At 35.7% G+C, this 20,292-nt stretch overlaps 1 protein-coding gene across 2 annotated transcripts; it reads left to right on the top strand.

Moving 5' to 3' along the window:
• Positions 1-261: 261 nt before the first annotated feature.
• On the top strand, positions 262-18,806 carry RPAP3 (RNA polymerase II associated protein 3). Of its 2 annotated transcripts, none has more exons than XM_068190070.1 (17): positions 262-400; positions 1,806-1,964; positions 2,553-2,693; positions 3,115-3,237; positions 4,433-4,560; positions 5,147-5,268; positions 5,601-5,671; positions 6,661-6,792; positions 8,159-8,286; positions 9,880-10,001; positions 11,417-11,487; positions 11,650-11,766; positions 13,498-13,706; positions 14,850-15,045; positions 15,618-15,715; positions 17,114-17,214; positions 18,314-18,806. In XM_068190070.1, the coding sequence occupies exons 1-17, from the start codon at positions 368-370 to the stop codon at positions 18,403-18,405; spliced, it is 2,043 nt and encodes a 680-aa protein (XP_068046171.1). In that variant the 5' UTR covers positions 262-367; the 3' UTR covers positions 18,406-18,806. The 2 variants fall into 2 exon arrangements, with proteins under 2 accessions (XP_068046171.1, XP_068046172.1); XM_068190071.1 differs by lacking the exon at positions 262-400 and adding an exon at positions 1,683-1,718.
• The last annotated feature ends 1,486 nt before the right edge of the window (positions 18,807-20,292 follow it).

The following is a 20,292-nucleotide window of genomic DNA, read 5'->3' as shown; positions in this document are numbered from 1 at the left end:
AAGTGCCCTGAAGGGTCTAAGAGCTGCGCCGCAGAGGCCGCTTGTCAGTGCGTGGATTAAGGTCGTTGCTAAGTTGTGTGCGGCTGGTCGGTAGCGGAGCAATTTGACTTTATACGCTTCAGCAGGATGCTGTAGAGTAGCAGAGAACGAACAGCCAGATTTCGTGTTAGATTTTGACCTGCGTGAGAACACTGTTTTAGTCAGACATAGGAAAAAGAAAAGTTCAGCAGACTACAAGGTATTATTTTGCATATTTTAAGTATCTTGTTCTAGCTACCTAGAAATGCTAGGCTTTATGAAATATTTGATGTGTCCAAGCCCAAGTTGCACGAAATTAACAGACTGAATATTAAAGTGGTAGTTCGGCATGAGACAGCAGTTGAAGGTGGAAAAAAACATAGTAAGCTCCTTAACTGGAAACATGATGAAAGCTATGTAATTTTGGCTTCACTGAAAGTTTCTTTTGTTTTGTTTCAAATAGACCTAACACGTTGCTCAGGATAATTATGTCACCACCTTTGTATGAACTAGGGCAAAACCAGCTGCTGCAGTCGGGCATCTACTCAGCTGCTTATTCCTGAGCATGTAAAAACGTTTCTACTTTGGTAGCATTAGTTCAGTGGTAATTGTGCAGTGTGTTTTTCCATCTCTTTGAGACCCTTCTCTGTAATTATGGATGGCACATTGTACCACAGAAATCATTATCTTTATTTGGCTTATAAATTTTTATATTGTTGTACTACTAGGTTATTGCACAGGTGTGAAAAATAATATTAAATAAAGCATGTCAGGTAACCTAGACCTTTTTCTTCCTTAAAAGCTTTATGTGTAGTACATCTACAAATTGCTTATTTATATTTCCATGAGGCTTGTAACAGATCCTGAATCTTGCCATCAAGAGGTTATAGTTAGCAGCCGTCTATAACTCTCTTTGTCGAAGTTTGTATGTAGCTTATCATGAGTTACTTAATCATGATTGTTTTCAAAACATGTTTGCTTCATCCTTTCAGATTTTTTGCTGTGAACTGTACACATGTGGGGTTTCTTTTTTTCTGAATTGTAACCAAAAATTTTTTAAGGTTACTTTTTAATTGTGACTTCATATTTTTGTGATAACAAAACTTCTTTCACTTGAGACAACAAAATTTATGAAGACAAACAAGTATTAATAATTATTAAACAGTGTTTTAGGGACTTGCTTGCAATTTCAGGATTACCATTGACTTGTTGGGTGCTTTACCTTATATTTACTTAGGAAAACGTTTGTTATGATTGTCGCCGTAGAGCAGGACGGTAACGAGAAGACTCCAAGTCAAAGGCAAAGATAATGAATTCTGATTTATTTCAAATGCACTGCCCTATATATAGAGAACATCGTGCAAACTAATTTCATTGGTCTTAGAGTAAAAACATCTCACACCATTGGTGTGCAGTGAATGATGCACAGTGGCAGAACTTATCTATAAACAATGTGAACAACAAGACAGATTAGAGAATTATTTACATTCTTTCCCAACAGTCTCCCAGGCTCTCAGCTGGTTAGAAAACCTTCTCTTTTTCTCTCTGACTGAACTGAGAATATCCACATTATGATATACTTTGTTTTATCTGAGTAATATGGCTTCCCTTCATTTTTTCAAAGACATTTAAACTGTGTTTCTTCTTAGTCTCTTAGTGTTTAATGTTCCTACTGTACTATTGGGAAGTCTGACTGGCACGTAAGTCAGACTTGTTAATTTTGAAGTAGCCAGCTTCCTTCACTACCAACTTCTTTTTAGAAAGCTTTATTCCTTGAATTTTGGCAGATTATGATGAGTGCACCAAGTAAAGCAATAGAACTGCAGCTGCAAGTGAAGCAAAATGCTGAAGAGCTGCAGGATTTTGTGAGAGAATTGGAGAGCTGGGAAAAAGATATTAAAGAAGTGGATTCTGAGCTCAGGAAACAGAGTGGGGTCCCAGAAGAGGTAAGAAAACACAAGACCAGTGTCAACTCAGCTATTCATAATGTGATAGTGTTTATAATAATTATGTTTTACGTTAGCAAAATTATATTTTTTTACTTAAAATATCTGAATAGAAGGCATAAACTAATCCATGATGTGTTCTTCACCTCAAGTAAGAGAGAGATTTCTCTGTGAACTGCACCACTAACAGAGCTATGGGACAGTAGCCTCTGAAGGTGATGAGGCCAGTAAATTTTTTATTGGTTCTGGGTAGATCTATGAGAATTTTTCTGTTTGCAGCATCAGTATCGGTAATTTACTGCTGACATTTAGTATATTGAAGTGATTCTTCAGTGATACTCTGAAGAGAGTTGTCTTCTAAAACTGAGTTTTATATCATACATGTAATATTTACTTTAAGTGTTGAAAGGTTTATGCTTGTAGTTCTTAATGGTTTTGTAGAGCTCATGAGAACAGCTTGTTGGATGGATTTCTAAAATAAAACTAGCCAGTAGATAGATATTTTGTCTAGATACAGGTGCTGTAGATTCTTCAGTGTAAGTGATTTTCACACATCTGTTTTATAAAAAGTTACATAATTCTATTTAGAATTTGCCACCAATTCGAAACAAGGCTTTTAAGAAAAAGAAGAAAAGCAAAAATAAAGTCCCTTCAAAGATAACCTCTGAGGAAAACAAGAAAAACAAGATCAAGTCTTACGATTATGAAGCATGGGGAAAACTTGATGTGGTGAGTCTTAAGATTTGCTTTGTTGCCAGAGTCTTGTCCCCAGTTGATTCTGTGTTAAATAAAATTTTGTTACAATGCTGAGAATTCAGTCCACTCGTCAGTATCTTACTGTGCTGTGTATTGTGTGGACATAAGGTAGCTTTCTCCCAAAAAGGTTACATGTTTATTTGGAATATCAATAAATGCTTGGTTTTCTATTGACTGTGCTGTCATCCAGCAGATTGAATTTGAGTTTAAGGGGAAAAAAACTTGTTTTAACAATAGGCCTATTAAAAGGTCATAATTATAGTAGAATATAAGACTAAGCACAACTGTCAGTATTGGAGGACGCATTAATAAAATCTTACTTGTATATTTTGCACTGTTAAATTATAATGAAGCCAACCATTTGGGTTTTTTTTTTTTTTTTTTTTGATTACAGGATAAAATACTTGAAGAACTTGATAAAGAAGATAGTACTCATGACTCTGTATCTCCAGAATCAGACTCTGAAGAAGATGGAATTCACATAGATGCTGAAAAAGCGCTTGCAGAGAAGGAAAAGGTTATAGAATTATAGATGTTTATTACTGATTAAAAAAGAAAATTTAGTATAGGAGTATTTGCAATTTTGTTTTAAAAGATCATCTACTGAGACCACACATCTGGTAAACAATTGCCTATTTGGAAGTCTTCCTGTCTTGTTTCCTGCTCATTATTCCAAAATAGAAAATTCTCACTCCAGTTCTATTCCTTCTCATTGTCAGTAGCAGCAAGCGTGGCAGATTCTAATTAATGTATGCCTGTGGTGATAAATGTATTGGTGTTGATTTGCTTTGAGAAGTTCAGTGGCTGTATAGAATTGCTATATAGAGCAAACTGTTTTTTTACCTGAACACAACATCTGAATGCCCCAAACTAAATCTGGAAAAACTTAAAAATACTCCTTTTGTGAGGCCAGTACATCTGGGAATGATGGGTGAACTTCATGGCTTTAATAATGGCAAGATTAAATTGCTTCAGTTTTACCTAATAAGGTAGGATATAGTAAGAGATCTACCTCAGGCTTTGTTGCCATGAGAAATAGGCTAAGTTGAGTGGCAGCTTCTGTGTTTTTGATAAACTTCTCTGTTTGTAAGCAATCACCTAACCCATCTGCCAGTCAATATTGACTTCAGTAGTTCTAGCTTTGGTTTGGGTTTTTGTGGGGTGAGTTGTCTGTTTGTTTGTTTTAAATTGTCTGTGTGGGTGATATTTGTGTTGTATTCCTGCTGCTGTGGGAATTTCTTCACGTGTAATCTGCAGTCTACACTGAGAAGCTGAGGTATCTTTGGCTATTGTTATCTTGGCTGCAGTGAGGTCATTGAGGGTGCATGAGGTAAAAGTTGTGTCCCAGAGGAGGCAGAAATGAGAATGTTGACTTGGAAAGCAAAGATGCCAAACCTAGTTACTAAAAACTTAAAAAAAAAACCCATTCAGTGATTTAAGTAGCTATGTGTGTCCTTGTTACATGTTTCTGGAAATGACCTAGAGATACTGAAAATTAATATCTTACAGTTCTATGTTGTAGAATATATCATGAAAAGTATTTAATATGGTGCACTTAGAGTATAATAGTTAGCATATTTCATAGTAAAGCAGTATTTCATGAGAAATGTTGAAGCATTTCTAGAATACTTTTATTTTTTTAAGGGTTTTTAATTAGCAATGTGTCTGCCAATGTACAGTAACTTGCTGAAAATGCTTTTTTCTATTCACAGGGGAATAACTACTTTAAACAGGGAAACTTTGATGAAGCTATAAAATGCTATACTAGAGGGATGCATTCTGATCCATACAATCCAATATTGCCCACAAACAGAGCATCAGCTTTTTATAGAATGAAAAAGTAAGACTTGCATTGTTAAATCTGTAATATTTATGTACTTGAAACACTACCTTCAGATTTTTGGTCTAGTTTTAATTCTTGATTTATACGTCATGCTGTGATTCAGTCTGTGTAAGGCCATTGTTGCAACCTGCCTTCCAGTTTCATAGTAAAACAAGACTCGGTAGGAGAAGCAATCTGGTACTCTCCTTTATCAGTTCTTCCTTGGCTTGCACACTAACAGTTCACCATCTTCTGTGTTAACAGTGTAAGACTTGAAGGAAAAAGAGGAAGAGAAAGTTAAATTGCCTTTCACATTCAGTGAGCTCTGTTTCTAAGACTTTCATTTGTTTTGGGTGAAGAAAGGATACAGGGGGATTGGTTATTCTTTCTGTGGCAGTAGAGATTCTTTACTGCTGTTACTGCTGTTTTCCTTTCTTATTTTAATGTATTTGGAATCAAGAAATGTTTAAGTACTTGGTTTGAGCCACTTCTGAAGCCTGTAAGATTCCCGTGTTATGAAGAACCTGGTGAGGCTCAGAGTAGGGTGAACTGAAATTTTGGGGTTTGTAACCTAGATGTGTCCAACTACTTTTTTCTTTGATAGGTTTTCTGTTGCAGAATCTGACTGCAATTTAGCACTTGCTTTAGATAAAAATTACGTAAAGGCTTATGCGAGAAGAGGGGCCGCTCGCTTTGCTTTGAAAAATCTTCATGGTGCTAAAGAAGGTGGGTCTTTTTTAAATGCTTTTCTTAAAATGCAAATTTATGTGATCTGCTTCTTTGGTGGAGGAATTTAATTTTTGTTTCCTATAAACAAAGAATTGAAATACTATGTTGCATATTCTTCTGGCAAGGTAAAATTCAAGTAGCAAGTCCAAATTATAGCAGTAGATGTTATTAGTTCTTGAATAATTCAGCTTTAACTGTTCTAGAATGATGTATTACTTAAAATATCTCAGGCTTCTTGGGTAATTACAAAAAAGGTTTATCTCAAAAGAATGCTCAGCTTACTGGTCTCTGCTTCCTACCTGAAACATACTTTTCTGGTCTTCTGATAGATTATGAAAAAGTTTTGGAGCTGGATGCAAAGAATTTCGAAGCAAAAAATGAATTGAAGAAAATTGATCAGGTAAAAAGATTAATAGACTCTAACAGAAATTAATACACCCTGTTCAGTTTATATCTGTGTCAATTTTTATAATGAGAACTGATTCAATAAAGTCTCACATGCTTTTTCTGGCATCTGAAGTTCACCGACGTCAAAATCTTTATTGGAGTTTCTTTTGGAGAAACTCACATATGCAAATATCAGTGTAATATTGGATCTCAGACTAAGACTGCATGTGTAAGTGTGCACCATCTGGTGTCTTTTGGACTTTTTGTTGGTTGGTTGGGTTTTAGTGGGTTGGTTGTCTGATTTATTTTTTAATTTGCCCCAATTTTCTATCTCCTGTGTTAATGCTCTTTTCAGTCATGCTTAGTATTTTGGTATAAGGAAGCACAGCACAGGAGAGAACTTCTGTGTTCTCTTGGCCATAAAACTGCATTGCTAGCCTGCTTGTAGTCCCACTGATTGCTGTGGTCAACCAAACCAGAAAGTTGTTCTAAGAACAGAGCAAAATATGCCTAGTGCAAGTTAGATCCTTTTCACGGCAAGGAGAATGTTAATTATGACCTTTGTAAATATAAGCTCACCTGTCGCTTCTGTATGAATTTACTTACATCTCTTCAACTGTGTTTTTGACAGTGCTTGAAATACTTATTTTCAGAATGAAGATGCAAAGTCTCCAGTAATTGAAGAAATAAATGATACATGAATTGGACTGTATAGAAAGGTCCCATAAGTAATTTCATGCTGTGCCTCAGAAGCTACATACTTTTCATTTACCAAGCATTATTCTGACTTGCAGTCCCTGAAAGAAATACATTTTCAAGAAACAATTTCAAGTTGTTTTTAAATTGTCTCTTCAATTTATATTTAATTTACAACACAGGCAGTGCTGTTAAAAAGCTTGGCAGATTTTCTTATCTTAAAAGTTTAGAAATTATTGTAATTTATGTTCTGAAAATGTTTAAATGGGGAAATACTTACTGAAGGGGAAAATTATGTTTTTACAGGCTCTGTCATTAAAAGAAAATTCAGAACAGAAAGAGTTTGAAGATGCAGTCAGAACAGGATTAACAGATGAAGAGAAAAAGCGCATTGAAGACCAGCAGCTCAAGCAGAAGGCAATTGCAGAAAAAGATCTGGTAGGTCACAGGTTCTGGTGGAACAGGAGAAACCCAGCAAAGAAAAAAGTTGTGTTGTGCTGTTAGTTATGCTGCTTTTAGTTATGCAAATGTATAAATTATACTTGATACTGCCTTGAACTTCATACATGGAACATGGAATGTCCTTGATGTTACCTTAAGTGTTTCCCATTTTGCCTTCAGGAAGGTGAGTTGGGACAGTGAGTTCTGTTTAGATTTGTGTGGAGGAATAATTATAAAAGGTAGCTTTTACAGCCCAAATTGTTTATGCAAAATTTCAAATATATGGTAAGACAAGTAGAATTTTAACTGCACTTTACAGAGATTCCATTTCTCTGTATAAGCATCTTGATGCTTGCTTGTCCAAGGGGAGTTGTGGACTATTTCTTGTTTTTAAATGTCTGATTACATGATGAATAGGAGTTATAAAAAGGACTTTGGGGGTGCAGGCTACAATGACAATAATAATGTATTTCTGGATGCATAGTCTTGACTCACAGTTGGCTCATTGATTTCTCCCTCTCACCACTCTTTCAATAAATAAATAAAGTTACCAACTAAACCATAATTTTTCTGCTCACTTACTTAGTTATGTAACTCCTGACTTGTTACAGGTTTGCTATACTGGTTGTAAAAAGTAATTAGTCAGATAAGAATGAAAGTATGCATTAAGGAACGAGAGTTTGACTAGGTCTCAGAAGAGAAATTTCAGTCTAATGCAATAGTTCATTGGCAGCAGAGCTGACTCACTGCAGGATTGTTCCTGGTGACGTGGATCCTTGTCAAGTCTGAACTGTGGCCTTTCTGTTTTTTTGTCAGTCAGTAGAGTAGTAGCAGAGATGATGTGCAGCTTCAAATCAGTATTGAGAAACAAAAGGTAATTTTAGTCCCCCAGAAACAAGCAAAAAAGTAATGTAATTTTCTTGTATGGAAAACAACAACATATGGACCCAAGTGATATTTGACGATAAGTTTTATGGAGCAGGATAAATATGAATTTGTGAAATGCATATAATCATCTTGAAAGGGGAATTGTAAATGTTCAGCTTGTGTTTAAATTCATGAGGTACAGGGTAGGTTATCCTGCACATCAAGCATAAAGTTAAATAACAAGTTGTAGACTTACAAGTCTGCAAAGTTTGTTTTTTATCCTTGAAGTATTAGAAAGTATTAAGATAGTTTTTGTGTTCTGCCTCCAAACTTAGATAGGAAAAAATATGCTGTAGCTGTCTGACCTGATGTGGGTGTTCTTTGCAATTCATCCTTATAATGTTGTCACCCTCTCTGCAAAAAAGGATAAGACAAAGTTAATTGCACTGGATTTTCTCAGTGGTGGGTTTTTTTTTTTTGGACCTAAATATTCCAGGGTAACGGTTATTTCAAAGAAGGAAAGTATGAGGCTGCAATAGCATGTTACACCCGTGGTATCGCAGCAGATGGCACCAATGCACTACTGCCAGCTAACAGAGCCATGGCCTACCTAAAGATTGAGAAGTAAGTGGAATTGCACATGTTGTATTGTTTGTTGTAAATCAGGAGGAATAATGATCCAGCAGATTTTCACTCGAGTTATTGTCACTCCTCATTTTTGTTAGAATGCAGTATAGAATAAATTACATTGAAAGCAGTAAAGGAGAGGGAACAAATCTGTATGTGTGATCTCAAAATGCAATTTGTAGGAAGCAAGTGAGAGAATAAAATATCACCAGTATGAAATAATGGTTTCTGAAGTTGGATTTTCATTCTTTTATGTGTGCAAAATCCAGGTATTCACCTTTCTGAAAGGAACTGCCCAAAGCTTTGTCTTTGACTATGAAACCCAGTCTGCTACTAAACATTGCACTGTAAAAAGAAGTGGATTATAACTTCTGACTTTAGAGGGAATGAATGAAAGCTTTTTCTGGAAATTTTTGTATTTAAAAATGGTTTTTTAACTTCACTGATAGACGGATGTATGTATTGCTTGTTTATTTTTAATTAAGTTTTATCCAAATAACTCAGAAACTTTACGTAAATTTATGCTTTCCAGCAAATTAAATAAGTTCTCTTTTTTAGGTGTGAACTTAGTTTGGCTCTGTGATGGTGTGGTAATTTAAAACTTGTAAGCATGAAGAGCAGAGGCTTATGTTGGTCATCTGTTTTAATGTTGCATGGCTGAGTATCTCTAAAGACAGTAGATTGATCTCAAATTAGGATAAGATGGGTTGCATGGATAGTATTTCTGACACAACACTTGTAATTTAAAGGATATCAGAATGCACATAATCTTCTGTGAAATTCAGAGGAAGCAATACTTTAATTGAATGACCAAGCAAGAAAATTGATTCCCTATAATAAATCTTGTATCATGGATCTTTACATTTGAAAGAGGACCAAACATAAAATGTAACAAAAGCACATTGGTATTCTTCCAAACTGCTAGTGTTGGTGAGAACAGAAAATAAAAATTAATTTGCATAAATTTAATGGTAGTTAGAACATGGAGAAGAGGAATGAATGAAAATACTTTATTAAGCACATAGTGGAATCATGATCTAATGTAACAATATAAATGGGATGAGGAAATTTAATCTTAAAATGAAGCAAATTACATTAATGCAAGGATATTCTGAGTTCTCATTTTGAAATAGTTAAGGACAAGTCACAGAATTACAAATGTAGAGAAATTTATTCTCATGCATACTTGCTTCTCTCTGGTACCTTTTCTTTGTTTGCAGTGGTATTTCTGGTTTCAGAAGTACAAAGCCATGGTACTAACTTCAATTTTAAGGCTGTTGTTGAATTTTTAAAGTGGTCTCTGCTCTGACAAGCTTTAATGTGGCTTTTTTTCTTTACAGAGGATATGATTTTTTGTAATCCTAAAAAGAGTCAGCACTTTGTTATGAGATACCAACAGATACAGCTTAAATTTCAAGGTGCTGAGAAACCATATTTTATGGGAGTTTTTTAATTCACATTTTAGCTCAGTGATACGTTTATGTATGTAGGTAATGAAGATCTACCTTTATATTTTAATTGGTTTCTATTGTTTCAGTTGAAACTGCCTCTTGAAACTGATTATTAATTTTGTACTATGCTTTTGCTGAGGTACAAAGAGGCAGAAGATGACTGCACACAAGCTCTGCTCTTAGATGCTTCCTATTCTAAAGCTTTTGCCAGAAGAGGAGCTGCCAGAGTTGCTCTTGGGAAGTTAAAGGAAGCTATTCAAGGTATGATTTTGAATTAGCCTAAATGTGGTAGGTAATAGATGAGTATAAGGACATCCTGATCTTTTTTGTTCTGACTTACTGAGATTATCAGTGCAGAAGTTAAGAATTAAGCGGTTTCTCTTGGATTTCACTGAATATGTATAAAAACTTGTGTTGGTGCCCACATAATGAGAAGACAGTTTTGTGTGAACAGCTGTTGCTAAGTGGCAAGAAATAGTTTGGAAAGCTCGTTTAAAAGTAGGTCATGATATAGGCATTAGGATGACTTATAAGGGGACAGTGAGGTAGATTGAGAACTGGCTGAACAACAGGTCCCAGAGGGTCTTAATCAGTGACACTGGGTCTAGCTGGAGGCCTGTCACTAGTGGTTTGCCTCAAAGTTCAATACTGAGCCCATTGTGGTTTAACTTGTTCATCAGTGACTTGATGAAGGGGCAGATGCCTCCTCAGCAAGTTAAGTGATGATAGAAAGCTTGGAGGAGCAGCCAATACCCCAGAGTGCTGTGAGCCTTCCAGAAAGACCTTGATAGATTGGAGAGATGGGCAGAGAGGTACCGTCAGAAATCCAAAAGGCAAGTGCTGGGCCCTGCACCTGGGGAAGAACAACCCCTGTACCAGCACTGACTCAGGCTGACCTGCTAGGAGAAGGACCTGGTGGACAACAAGCTGTCCATAGGTCAGCAGTGCCCTTGTGGCCAGGAAGGCCAATGGAATCCTGGGCTGCACTGAGAAGAGCACTGCCAGCAGGGCCAGGGAGGTGATCCTGCCCCTCCACTCAGCCCTGCTGGGGCACATCTGGAGTGCTGTATCCAGTTCTGGGCTCCTCAGTGCAAGAGAGACATGGAGCTCCTGGAGTGGATCCTGCAGAGGGTGACAAAGATGATCAGGAGAATGGAACATCTCTCTTATGAGGAAAGGCTGAGGGACCTGTGCCTGTTCAGTCTTGGGAAGAGATGACTGAGGGGTGACCTCACCAATGTCTATCAGTATCTGAAGGGAAGGTGTCAAAAGGAGGGAGCCAGGCTCTTCTCGGTGGTTCCATGCAATAGGACAAGCGGCAGCAGGTGGAAACTGATGCACAGGGAGTTCCTCCTGAATACGAGCAAGAACTTCTTTACTGTGCAGGTGATCAAGCACTGGAACAGATTTCCCAGAGAGGTTGTGGAGTCCCTCAGTGGAGATATTTCAGAACTGTCTGGATGCCATCCTGTGCATTGTAGTCCAGGATGACCCTGCTTGAGTAGGGAGTTTGGACCAGATGACTCACTGATGGTCCCTTCCAGCCTTGGCCATTCTGTCACTTACCTGCCTTTAATTATTTTTAGAGCTATGAATGGAAAATAGAAGATTAAAAATCTGCCACATGTACATTGTAACTTGAAATATCTGCAGTTTCTGTGTTGTTTTTCACTCAGATTTTGAAGCTGTTCTGAAGCTGGAACCTGGAAATAAACAAGCAATAAATGAACTCACGAAAATAAGGAATGTATGTATGCTTATTCGGGTATAGTGGGGTTTTGTTCGTTTAGGAGTTTTTTGTAAGGCTATAGTACTAGAAGGTTTTTATTCTTTATTACATTATTTTTAACATACCTTTTATTTATTCATTGAACACCTGATCTTTTGGACAACTTGGCATTTTTTTCAGGAATTAGCTGAGAAAGAGCATCAGACTCACAAAGAATATCCTGCAGTATTGATAAAAGAAGCGGAAATCAAAAATATAGTGAAAATGATTGATAATCCATTACAGATTAAATCAACAGTAAGTTGTTACATGAATTGCTTTCTATAATGGCTGGAAAAGTAGAGTTTAGAGTTAAAATCTGCTTTCTGTATTGTAGATTAACCCCTGATAGATAGCCCTGCCTGTGGAAAGCAAAAAATACATAAATTTACTCTTTTGATATTTTTCAAGAACATACACATGCAAGGAAATGCTAATGTTCACAGCAGTGGTGGGGTAAGCATTCAGCCTGCAATACCACCCTCAGCAAACATAGTGTATGCATACATTTATAATGTAGAATAGGCAGGCAGTCCCAAAACCCTGTCTTGTGCCCATAAGTAACATCGCAGTTGAGAGTAAATGAGAGAGGGTTGAGAACCTCTGGGTAAACTTTAATTCATTTCTACTGCTGTTTACAGTTTTTACAGCAGCCATAGTGGTTATAAGACAAGCTGCCCACTTGTGCCGTATGCTGCTTTCACATAGGGCTGCTTTCCAAAGAGTTTTGAGCGTGCATTTTCATCCATGTAAACTGCAGGACAGCTGGATACTGGTTTTCAATAAGCAATGTATTTGGACTATGAATTATCAGTGGTTATAGTCAGATGAATGAGTTATAGATGAAAAAAATGTAATACCTATTTTCTTTATGTATTAGGCTTCCTCTTTGAGTACATTTAATCTTTATACATTCAGCAATGAGTTGTGTAAATACAAACAGTGCTCATACTTTGTATGCACTCATGCTATTTGAAAACCTTTGTTTACCCTCATAAGTAATGTGATTCAGATGGATAGTTCTAATAGAAAATGTGTAATTGTTTTGATCCTTTGGGAGAGAGGAGTATTATGTCCTCTCAATAACTAGAAACATTATTTCTTTAAACCTAGATGAATTTATTGTGGAGAGCTGAAATACTATAGACAGTTATATTTATTAAGTGTTTAGTTTGGCTGCTAAATTTAGTGAAGATGCTAGGTTGATTGTATTCCTCTTGTTATTTTGTTAAGGTAGAATAAGTATAGATTAAACATCTGTGCTTTTAGTACTTCCATTTCCTAGAAGTCTAAATTGTTGAGTATGTTTAAGCATGTGCATTTGCATCAGTATTTCTAGAGCCATACATACTATGTTCCTGTTGAGCAAATCAAGTTCTAAAGCAAGAAGTGATGAGAGCTTTTTTTCTTAGATCTGTGATGGTGGTACTAGGTGATGGTCAAAAATAATGGGGATCATGCAGAGATTAAATAAGCTGAAGCATTTTAGTATATGGTGGAATTAATTACTTTAGGATGTATGTAATATCGTCAGTCAGCAGGGTTGAGTTACAGGTATTTATTATATCAAAATTTTAAGTTGTGGGCCAAGGCCTGTGTTGTTGGATATTTTTTTGTTTTGCTAAATTACAAAGCTTTACCACATTATGGGACAAAGTATATGATAGATCATGCCTATTCAACCTTAGTGTGAAAAAGTATACATTTTTAATTATTACTTGGAAAACAGACCGCATGCAGAGATCCTCTAGGGTAAGGATATACTGGTTTATGAGGGTAAAGCAATAAAATTATCATATCAGACTTTATACAGATTTTTATGGTTTCCTGGTTTTGCCATTGACCTTTATGAAAATGTCTTCTCTGTGCACCACTGCAGAGGTAACTGGTTATCATACGATTATTTTAAGTTACACACAGCTGTGTCTGGAGTCTGTTTAAACACTTAGGTTGAGTGCACGTGTGACATGAGGTCTGTGCTCTGTTTAGAAGCCATTGCAAAGAATAGATATTGAAGAAGTTGATGATGACACATCAGATGGTGAATTGCCCAGCACTACTTTAGTCAATAACTGGAGGAATTTCGAGAGTGTTGAAGCAACAGAAGCTCTAGATCAGGATGATCAGTTGACTACAGCTGATACTCCAAAAGCAAAGCACTTGAAAATAGAAGAAATCTGTGATACGTCACTATTACAGTAAGTATAATAATTCTGATCCTCTTTTTAAAAGGTAAATGTAGTTGAAATATAATCTTAATTTCCAGATGTCTACATGTGGTGAGATATTGAAGATACTTTGGAGAATCTGAATTGAAAAAGAAATGTTGAAAGAAACTGCAGTCCTTGCACATCTGCCTTTTTGACCACTCAGTGGTTGAGACAAATATGGCCTATTTAGTGTCAGGTGGAAAACTCAGAATTACATTGCAAATATAAAGGAATTCATATTGTCCTGCATGCTGTACTCTTTCTTGCTTGGGCACTCCGTCTTCCTTAGCTGTTTTTACAACTTCTATTCGTTGTTTTTTAGAAGATATTTTGAACAGAGTTGAAGCATTCTTTGTACCGCAGTTGTGTGAGAGAAGAGGAGCAGATGAGTGTCACCACCCTTTCCTCTGCTGAGGCAGGTGGTAGCTTCAGATGTGCTCAGTTTCTAAGTCACACTGTGTTAGTTAGGCAAACTGAAGTCTGTCTTGCTGAAACTACACTGAAGTACAGAAGCTTTATCCTTGCTCAGTCTTAGAACTTGTTGTCTGCTGCATCAGCACTGCTTCGTTCTGTTGAGATAAAGAAATCTTATCAAAGAATTTCTATGAGAAACACTGGCCTCACACACCTTTTCTATCTCAGATGGATTTACTGTGAAGTGTTGAAGAAAAAAGTATATTCTTAGCTATTTCTTCATTTCTAAGAAATCAGTGGACTTAAATGACAAATTATAGGAACAAAAAATAGATCTGCTGCTATCAGTGTTGAAACTAGTTTATCCATTTGACATTGTTACTGCTTTGCATCATGAAATTGTAGAAAATACTAATTTTTTTTTGTTTTGTCAGGTATATATGGGAGAAACCTGCTATAAAATGAGGTTATTTCCAGAAACAAAGTAGAGAGAGGCTGAGTATTTGCAGATGTGGTTTTTTTAAGAGAAGGTGAATCAAATATAAAGCTTGTATAATTTGATGGAATTTTAAAATATTTGCTTAGACTAAAACACTTTCTATTCTAAAAAGTTTTCAGTATTTTAGCTTTTAATGAACAGAGGGATCTCCAATTAGGTCTCACTGTAGAATTTCCTTAAAAGCTGATTTGATCGTGTGTTTCAAAATACCTTTGTAGGGTGCCCGTAAATGTGAAAGGAATTTCATCAACATTGCATCCATCTTTTCCTGCAAGCAAACAGAGAGAAAAAGAAATCGGAAGGTCATTTATGTCTGCTTCTTCAGTTCCTCCCATTCCTGCAAATTCTTTCCAGCTTGAATCTGACTTCAGAAAGTTGAAAGACTGCCCTGAAAACATGTACTTATACCTGAAGGTAGGAAACATAGAGTATCAACAGTGTTTGGATTTTAGGTGGAAGGGATATGTATGTTTAGAGTGTCTCAAGTGTACAAGAATACCTTTACTTAATTATCTTCACATACTTTTGCTCCTTTTTATTTGCTTTAAGTACAAATAATTTATTTGCTTTAAGTACAAATATATGTTTCAAATATAGACCCTTCTTTAAAGACTTCACATTTGTAACTCTATTAAATTCTAACTTTTCAAATGAGTGCTTCTAGGGTAATTAGATATAGTGGTATTTTTGAACTGAGCAAATACTTGAAACACAGCAATCTACTTAATGTGTGCTTTTATTCGCATATATTTTGAAAAAAGATCACTAAAAAAATTTAAGAGAAGTTAGAAATCACCATTAGAAAAAACACCCAAGCAAACAAGCAAAAATAGTTGTTTGATGTTAAATTGTGTGATTTGATTTTTTTGCTTTCATGCACTTCAGCATTGTTCATGACCTTCTAAAAATGCACATGTAATTCTCATGACTCAGCTGTGTGTTTTTTTTTTTTTTGTCTAAAATTAACTTCTAAAATTTTTCAATAGCAAATAGAGCCATCGCTTTATGCAAAGTTGTTTCAAAAGTCCTTAGATCCAGACTTGTTTAACCAGATCCTGAAAATTCTACATGACTTCTACATTGAGTAAGTTTAACTCCTTTGTTTTACATTGCTTACTGGTGTTTTGAAAGGTTTGGGGTTTTTGTGGTGGGGGGAGGTTGCTTTTTTGTTTTGTGTTTGGGGTTCTTTTGTGTTCTCTCTAGTCCCATCCTCAGGCTTACAAAATTGTTTCCAGCACACAGCATTACATGAGCATAATGAAATAATTGGAATTACTCAATAGTTGCTTTTTAAGTAGTGAAACTCACAATGAAAAAACAGGTAGAAAAGAAGTGAAAAAAATACTTCTACCAAGTGTTGTTGAATTGTGCTTTGCTAAAGAGCACCAGAAACTTACATTAATTTGTATGAAATAACTTTTGTTCATATTATTGTGTGTGTATTCTGAGAGCACATAAAATTGCACATTGTCTTCTATTTTAACTTTCTAAAGCTGAGAAATTCAGAGGGTTTTGGTTTTATGGCACACTTACTGTGATTCATTCAGACTTAATTATCTGCTAGCATTTTACAGTTGCCTGTAGCAAATGTGTATTGGAGACTGAGGTTCTGATAAGACAGGACCTGACAAGTTATTTTTGAAATTTCTATCCATGCTACTATTTGAGTCCTGAAGTTAATTTTGTCTGTCAGAGGCACTGTACAGCTTTTCTGAATTACACTGTCTGAGAAGCACACACTCAGTGTTTTTCGGTGCTGTTTTATGGCGATAAGCAAGCATAGATCAATGCTTGCCTTTCCCTTGGTTTCCTTAAAAAGTAAAATATCCATCAAATGGGTGAAAAATACTGTCTTAGAGATACAGTCCTGCATTTGGTGATATAACATAAAAAGGCTAGGAAGCTGAAATTGTTTGCTGTAAGGTAAAAGTCCTGTCTCCCTCCAAAAGAAATGTGAAATTATGAAAGAAAAATACAATTTGCTAGTATTTGTAACAAAGGCAGTGCCTGTTTACTGTTGACCAGAAAAATGTAAAATGAACACAATCTAGGAATTTTCTGTATGGATGAAAATTAAGGCAGCTGTAATTGGCTCAGCTTTTCAATGAGCTTTCTATGGCCACAGGTGCTGCTTACTTTCACACTACCTGATACATATAAAAATATTGATGTTACAGCCAGGTGTAAGCTTTAAATAATGTAGTAGGTATTCTGTACATGACCAGCAGCCAATTTGCATCTGTCTAGATTTTTGTATTTCTTCACTCTTGCTCAGTAGAACAATAATACCTACATAAAGGTTTCTGGATATTGACCTTTTGCTTTGTGAATGGACAAGTGGAAAGACAAAGGGAATATGAAAGAGAGGGGAATTTTATTGGTCCTTTAATTTCTTGTTCCTGAATACTTCAATATTGCTTGCAGCTACTTAATATTTCTATTCAACAGTGGTTATTTTTATATTTGTAATAATCTTTTTCAGGAAAGAGGAGCCGTCACTCATCCTTGAAATCCTCCAGAGGCTCTCTGAATTAAAAAGATTTGATATGGCTGTAATGTTTATGTCAGGTTCAGAAAAAAAAAGTAAGTAATTTGGTAGTGTCTTTGTAAGCTTACTTTGTGATACTGCAGAATCTGGCAAAAAATATGTAAAACTTAGCATTATTCTTGTTTATTCTATGTAATAATCATTTTAGTTGTCTAGCTTTTTATTGTTTTAGAAATTAATATGAATGTTGTGTAATTTTTCTTAATCCTTTGACTACTTATTTATTGTTTAGACTAGAAAACTACAGCTAAATCCTCTTTTTTTAATCAGTAATACCACTGCATTTTGTTCTGATAAAATAAGCTTTGCTAGCTTGTCAGTTTGTAGCTGGTAATGTTACAAATATATGAATTTGTATGAAATCTTACATCTGAAATACAAGGGATCCAGATTATACGGTTTTCACAATTTACAACTATTTCTTGACAAATCCTGACTTTTCTGTTGGCAAAAGAATGAAAACAGAGTCTCTAAAGCACTCAGCCTAGTTGTCTGTCCTGTTCTGGAAGCATCAGTCATGTTGGTTTGCAATTTGTGTTGACATTGGCTTGAATTCATGGTTTATAAAAGTAGGTTTTGTCTCAAACTTTTTCTTTATTTAGCACACCAGACAGACTGTGTAATAGTGAGATTCTTAAAAGAAAATCATTTCTCCGGGACCATGTAAATTTAAATTCACTATCTACAGCTGAGTTTCACTAATTACCATTATACTTAAAACATTTTGAAATGTGAATCTCTTTAAAATAAAGTAACTTGACTTACTGAAGTGCAATGCCTCTTACGAATGGCATTCATGACTTTACCTGATGTAAGCTTTATCTGCCATTGGCATAGTTTGTCTTCTGCATGCAGTGGCATAGTGTCAAGATTCTAAAGAAACTAAAAGCTGTCTGTTGCCTGAATTATACACCTGTTTAAGGAAGTGTTGTTAGGTAGCTCCTGGGCATCAAAACAAAGTGAGAGTTCTGATTTGCTACACGTGTTCATCCTCCCTATAGTTCAAAACTGAATTCGTATTTCAACTCTATAATCCATATGCCCCTTACTCTCACCAAGGAAAGAATTGGACTAATTTACTTTAAGAATGTGAATTACAAAAATAAGAATTCATGTTGGGATTTTCTTTTTCAGTTACACAGGTATTATTCAATCATGTGACCCACATGGGATTAAAAGATGCTTCTGTTGAAGAATTGAAGAAGAAATATGGCATTTTCTCTTAGCAGGATGGCTGATGTAAATGTCTAGATTTGCACCTTTTTTCATGTGGAAATTAGCGAAGAAGGCTGTAAAGACTGCAGTTTTGTTGCCTTTTATAAATAATGAAACTCTTAAGCTTGGGTTAGCCAAATGGCAAGTGCCTGAAGAGATCATTATTTTGTTCTGAAGTACATTTGTTTCCCAGTACCTGAAACAATATGGATCTACATTTTCTTCAGTGGAATCTGTTTGCCTGAAAAACAGTTGGGCAGATTGGCATTCAGGATCTGGACTGTAGATAGAGGTCTTTATTAAAAGGAAAAAGATATTTATAAACATGTATTTGGTAAGAATAAAATGCTGTATATTAGAATTATGCATGTTTTTTTTTTATTTTAGAAAATAAACTGAATGTTGAATTGAAGATATTATATTTTTAAGGATTTTTTTTTAATTAAGACACCTAAATCACTCTTCTGTAAAGATCCATCACATCAGAACTTCTGCTTTGCAAAGTGAACCTAAGTATGATGGCAAGAAAATTCCAGAATTTTTACTTGTGTTTATCTAAAAGTGAAGTTGTAGCATTGGTAGCTGAGAATCTCTGAAGCTATTCCTGTGAACCTCAACTGTAATTGCAGAATAGAAGGAAGACAAATACTGTAGCATTAAACTAAAAGTTTAAAGAAAAACACTTTCTGTCTTCTTTCAAGAGTACTTTTAAAACAATCTGGTGAAACTTAATCCTTGTAGATCAGTTGTTCTGACTGGGTAAACCCCTTAAGATGACTCAGGAGGCTAAGCAAAATACCTCAACAGTAGAAGAAGGCAAAAGCATGAAATTAACTGAAATTCTTAGGTAAGATTGAGCATGAGGCATGATAAATTTCTTGTACTGCTCACATGACCAGGAGGAAATAACAGCACTTGTCAAGTACACTCTAACTGTAGAATCCAAGTGGTGGTGTAAGCTTATCTGCTGCCTCTTCCATCCTGCGCATGCTAATATCCTGCCAGTTTGCTTTCATCCTGATTCAACCCTTGTGCTGTGCTGATGCTTTTCTGAAAGTTTTGTTTTGGTAGTTGTGCTTTTTTTCAGAGAAAAAAAGTATTCAAAAAGACTTCAAATTCCCAACATGGATTAGTAGGAAAAGGTGTAAATGTTGTCTTCTATGCAGTCAGTATTAGAAAAATAATTTTAAAACATTTGCAGCTACATTATATCCTAGTTCAGATACAATCCAGTTTGTTTTGTAAAAACAAACAAACAGAGCTGCATCCTCAGGCCTGGTACCAGTTGACAGGAATGACATTAGCACTACCCTAAGGTAGCTTCAAACTAGCCATGGACCTGAGCACCAGAGCAGGCAGTGCTGCTGGGGAATGGAAGAGCCTTTACATAGTACTGCTTACAGGCTGCCTACAGTAAGAATTGTTACTGCTGGGTGTGTCCCAAGTTACTGATACCAGGCTATTTATTCCCCTTATTGTAAAGCACTTTGGATAAGGTATTGGGGATACTGCTGTAACTAGTAAATGGTAGGGGATGGAGTAGTTACCTGATAATTTTATAGGTACAGATTTTGTAGATACAGTGTACCTTCCTATGGACTGTTACAAGTTCAGTGTTGAGCAAAGGTGTTTGCTTGACTACATTATACTCATTTTGTACATTCTCAAAGGCTGATTTTGAAAGATACTGTATGAAAACAGGTGATTGGAATAAGGACCTTCAAAAGTAAAAGCAAGATCATGGCAGAAGGATTTGAAACTAAGCCAAAAGTCACCTATAACCCCACTGTGCTGTGCTTTTAATGAAAATAAGCTGTCATTGTTGGGTTTTGTCCAAACTGCTACTTTTACAGATTTCTGTTCAGGATATGTGCATGTTGAAGAGGGCTGATTAAGTT

Source organism: Anomalospiza imberbis, chromosome 5, assembly GCF_031753505.1.
Source record: "Anomalospiza imberbis isolate Cuckoo-Finch-1a 21T00152 chromosome 5, ASM3175350v1, whole genome shotgun sequence".
In the NCBI taxonomy this organism is placed as follows: domain Eukaryota; kingdom Metazoa; phylum Chordata; class Aves; order Passeriformes; family Viduidae; genus Anomalospiza; species Anomalospiza imberbis.
Note: the sequence above shows the minus strand (reverse complement) of the source record. Positions and strands in the feature narration are given on the sequence as shown.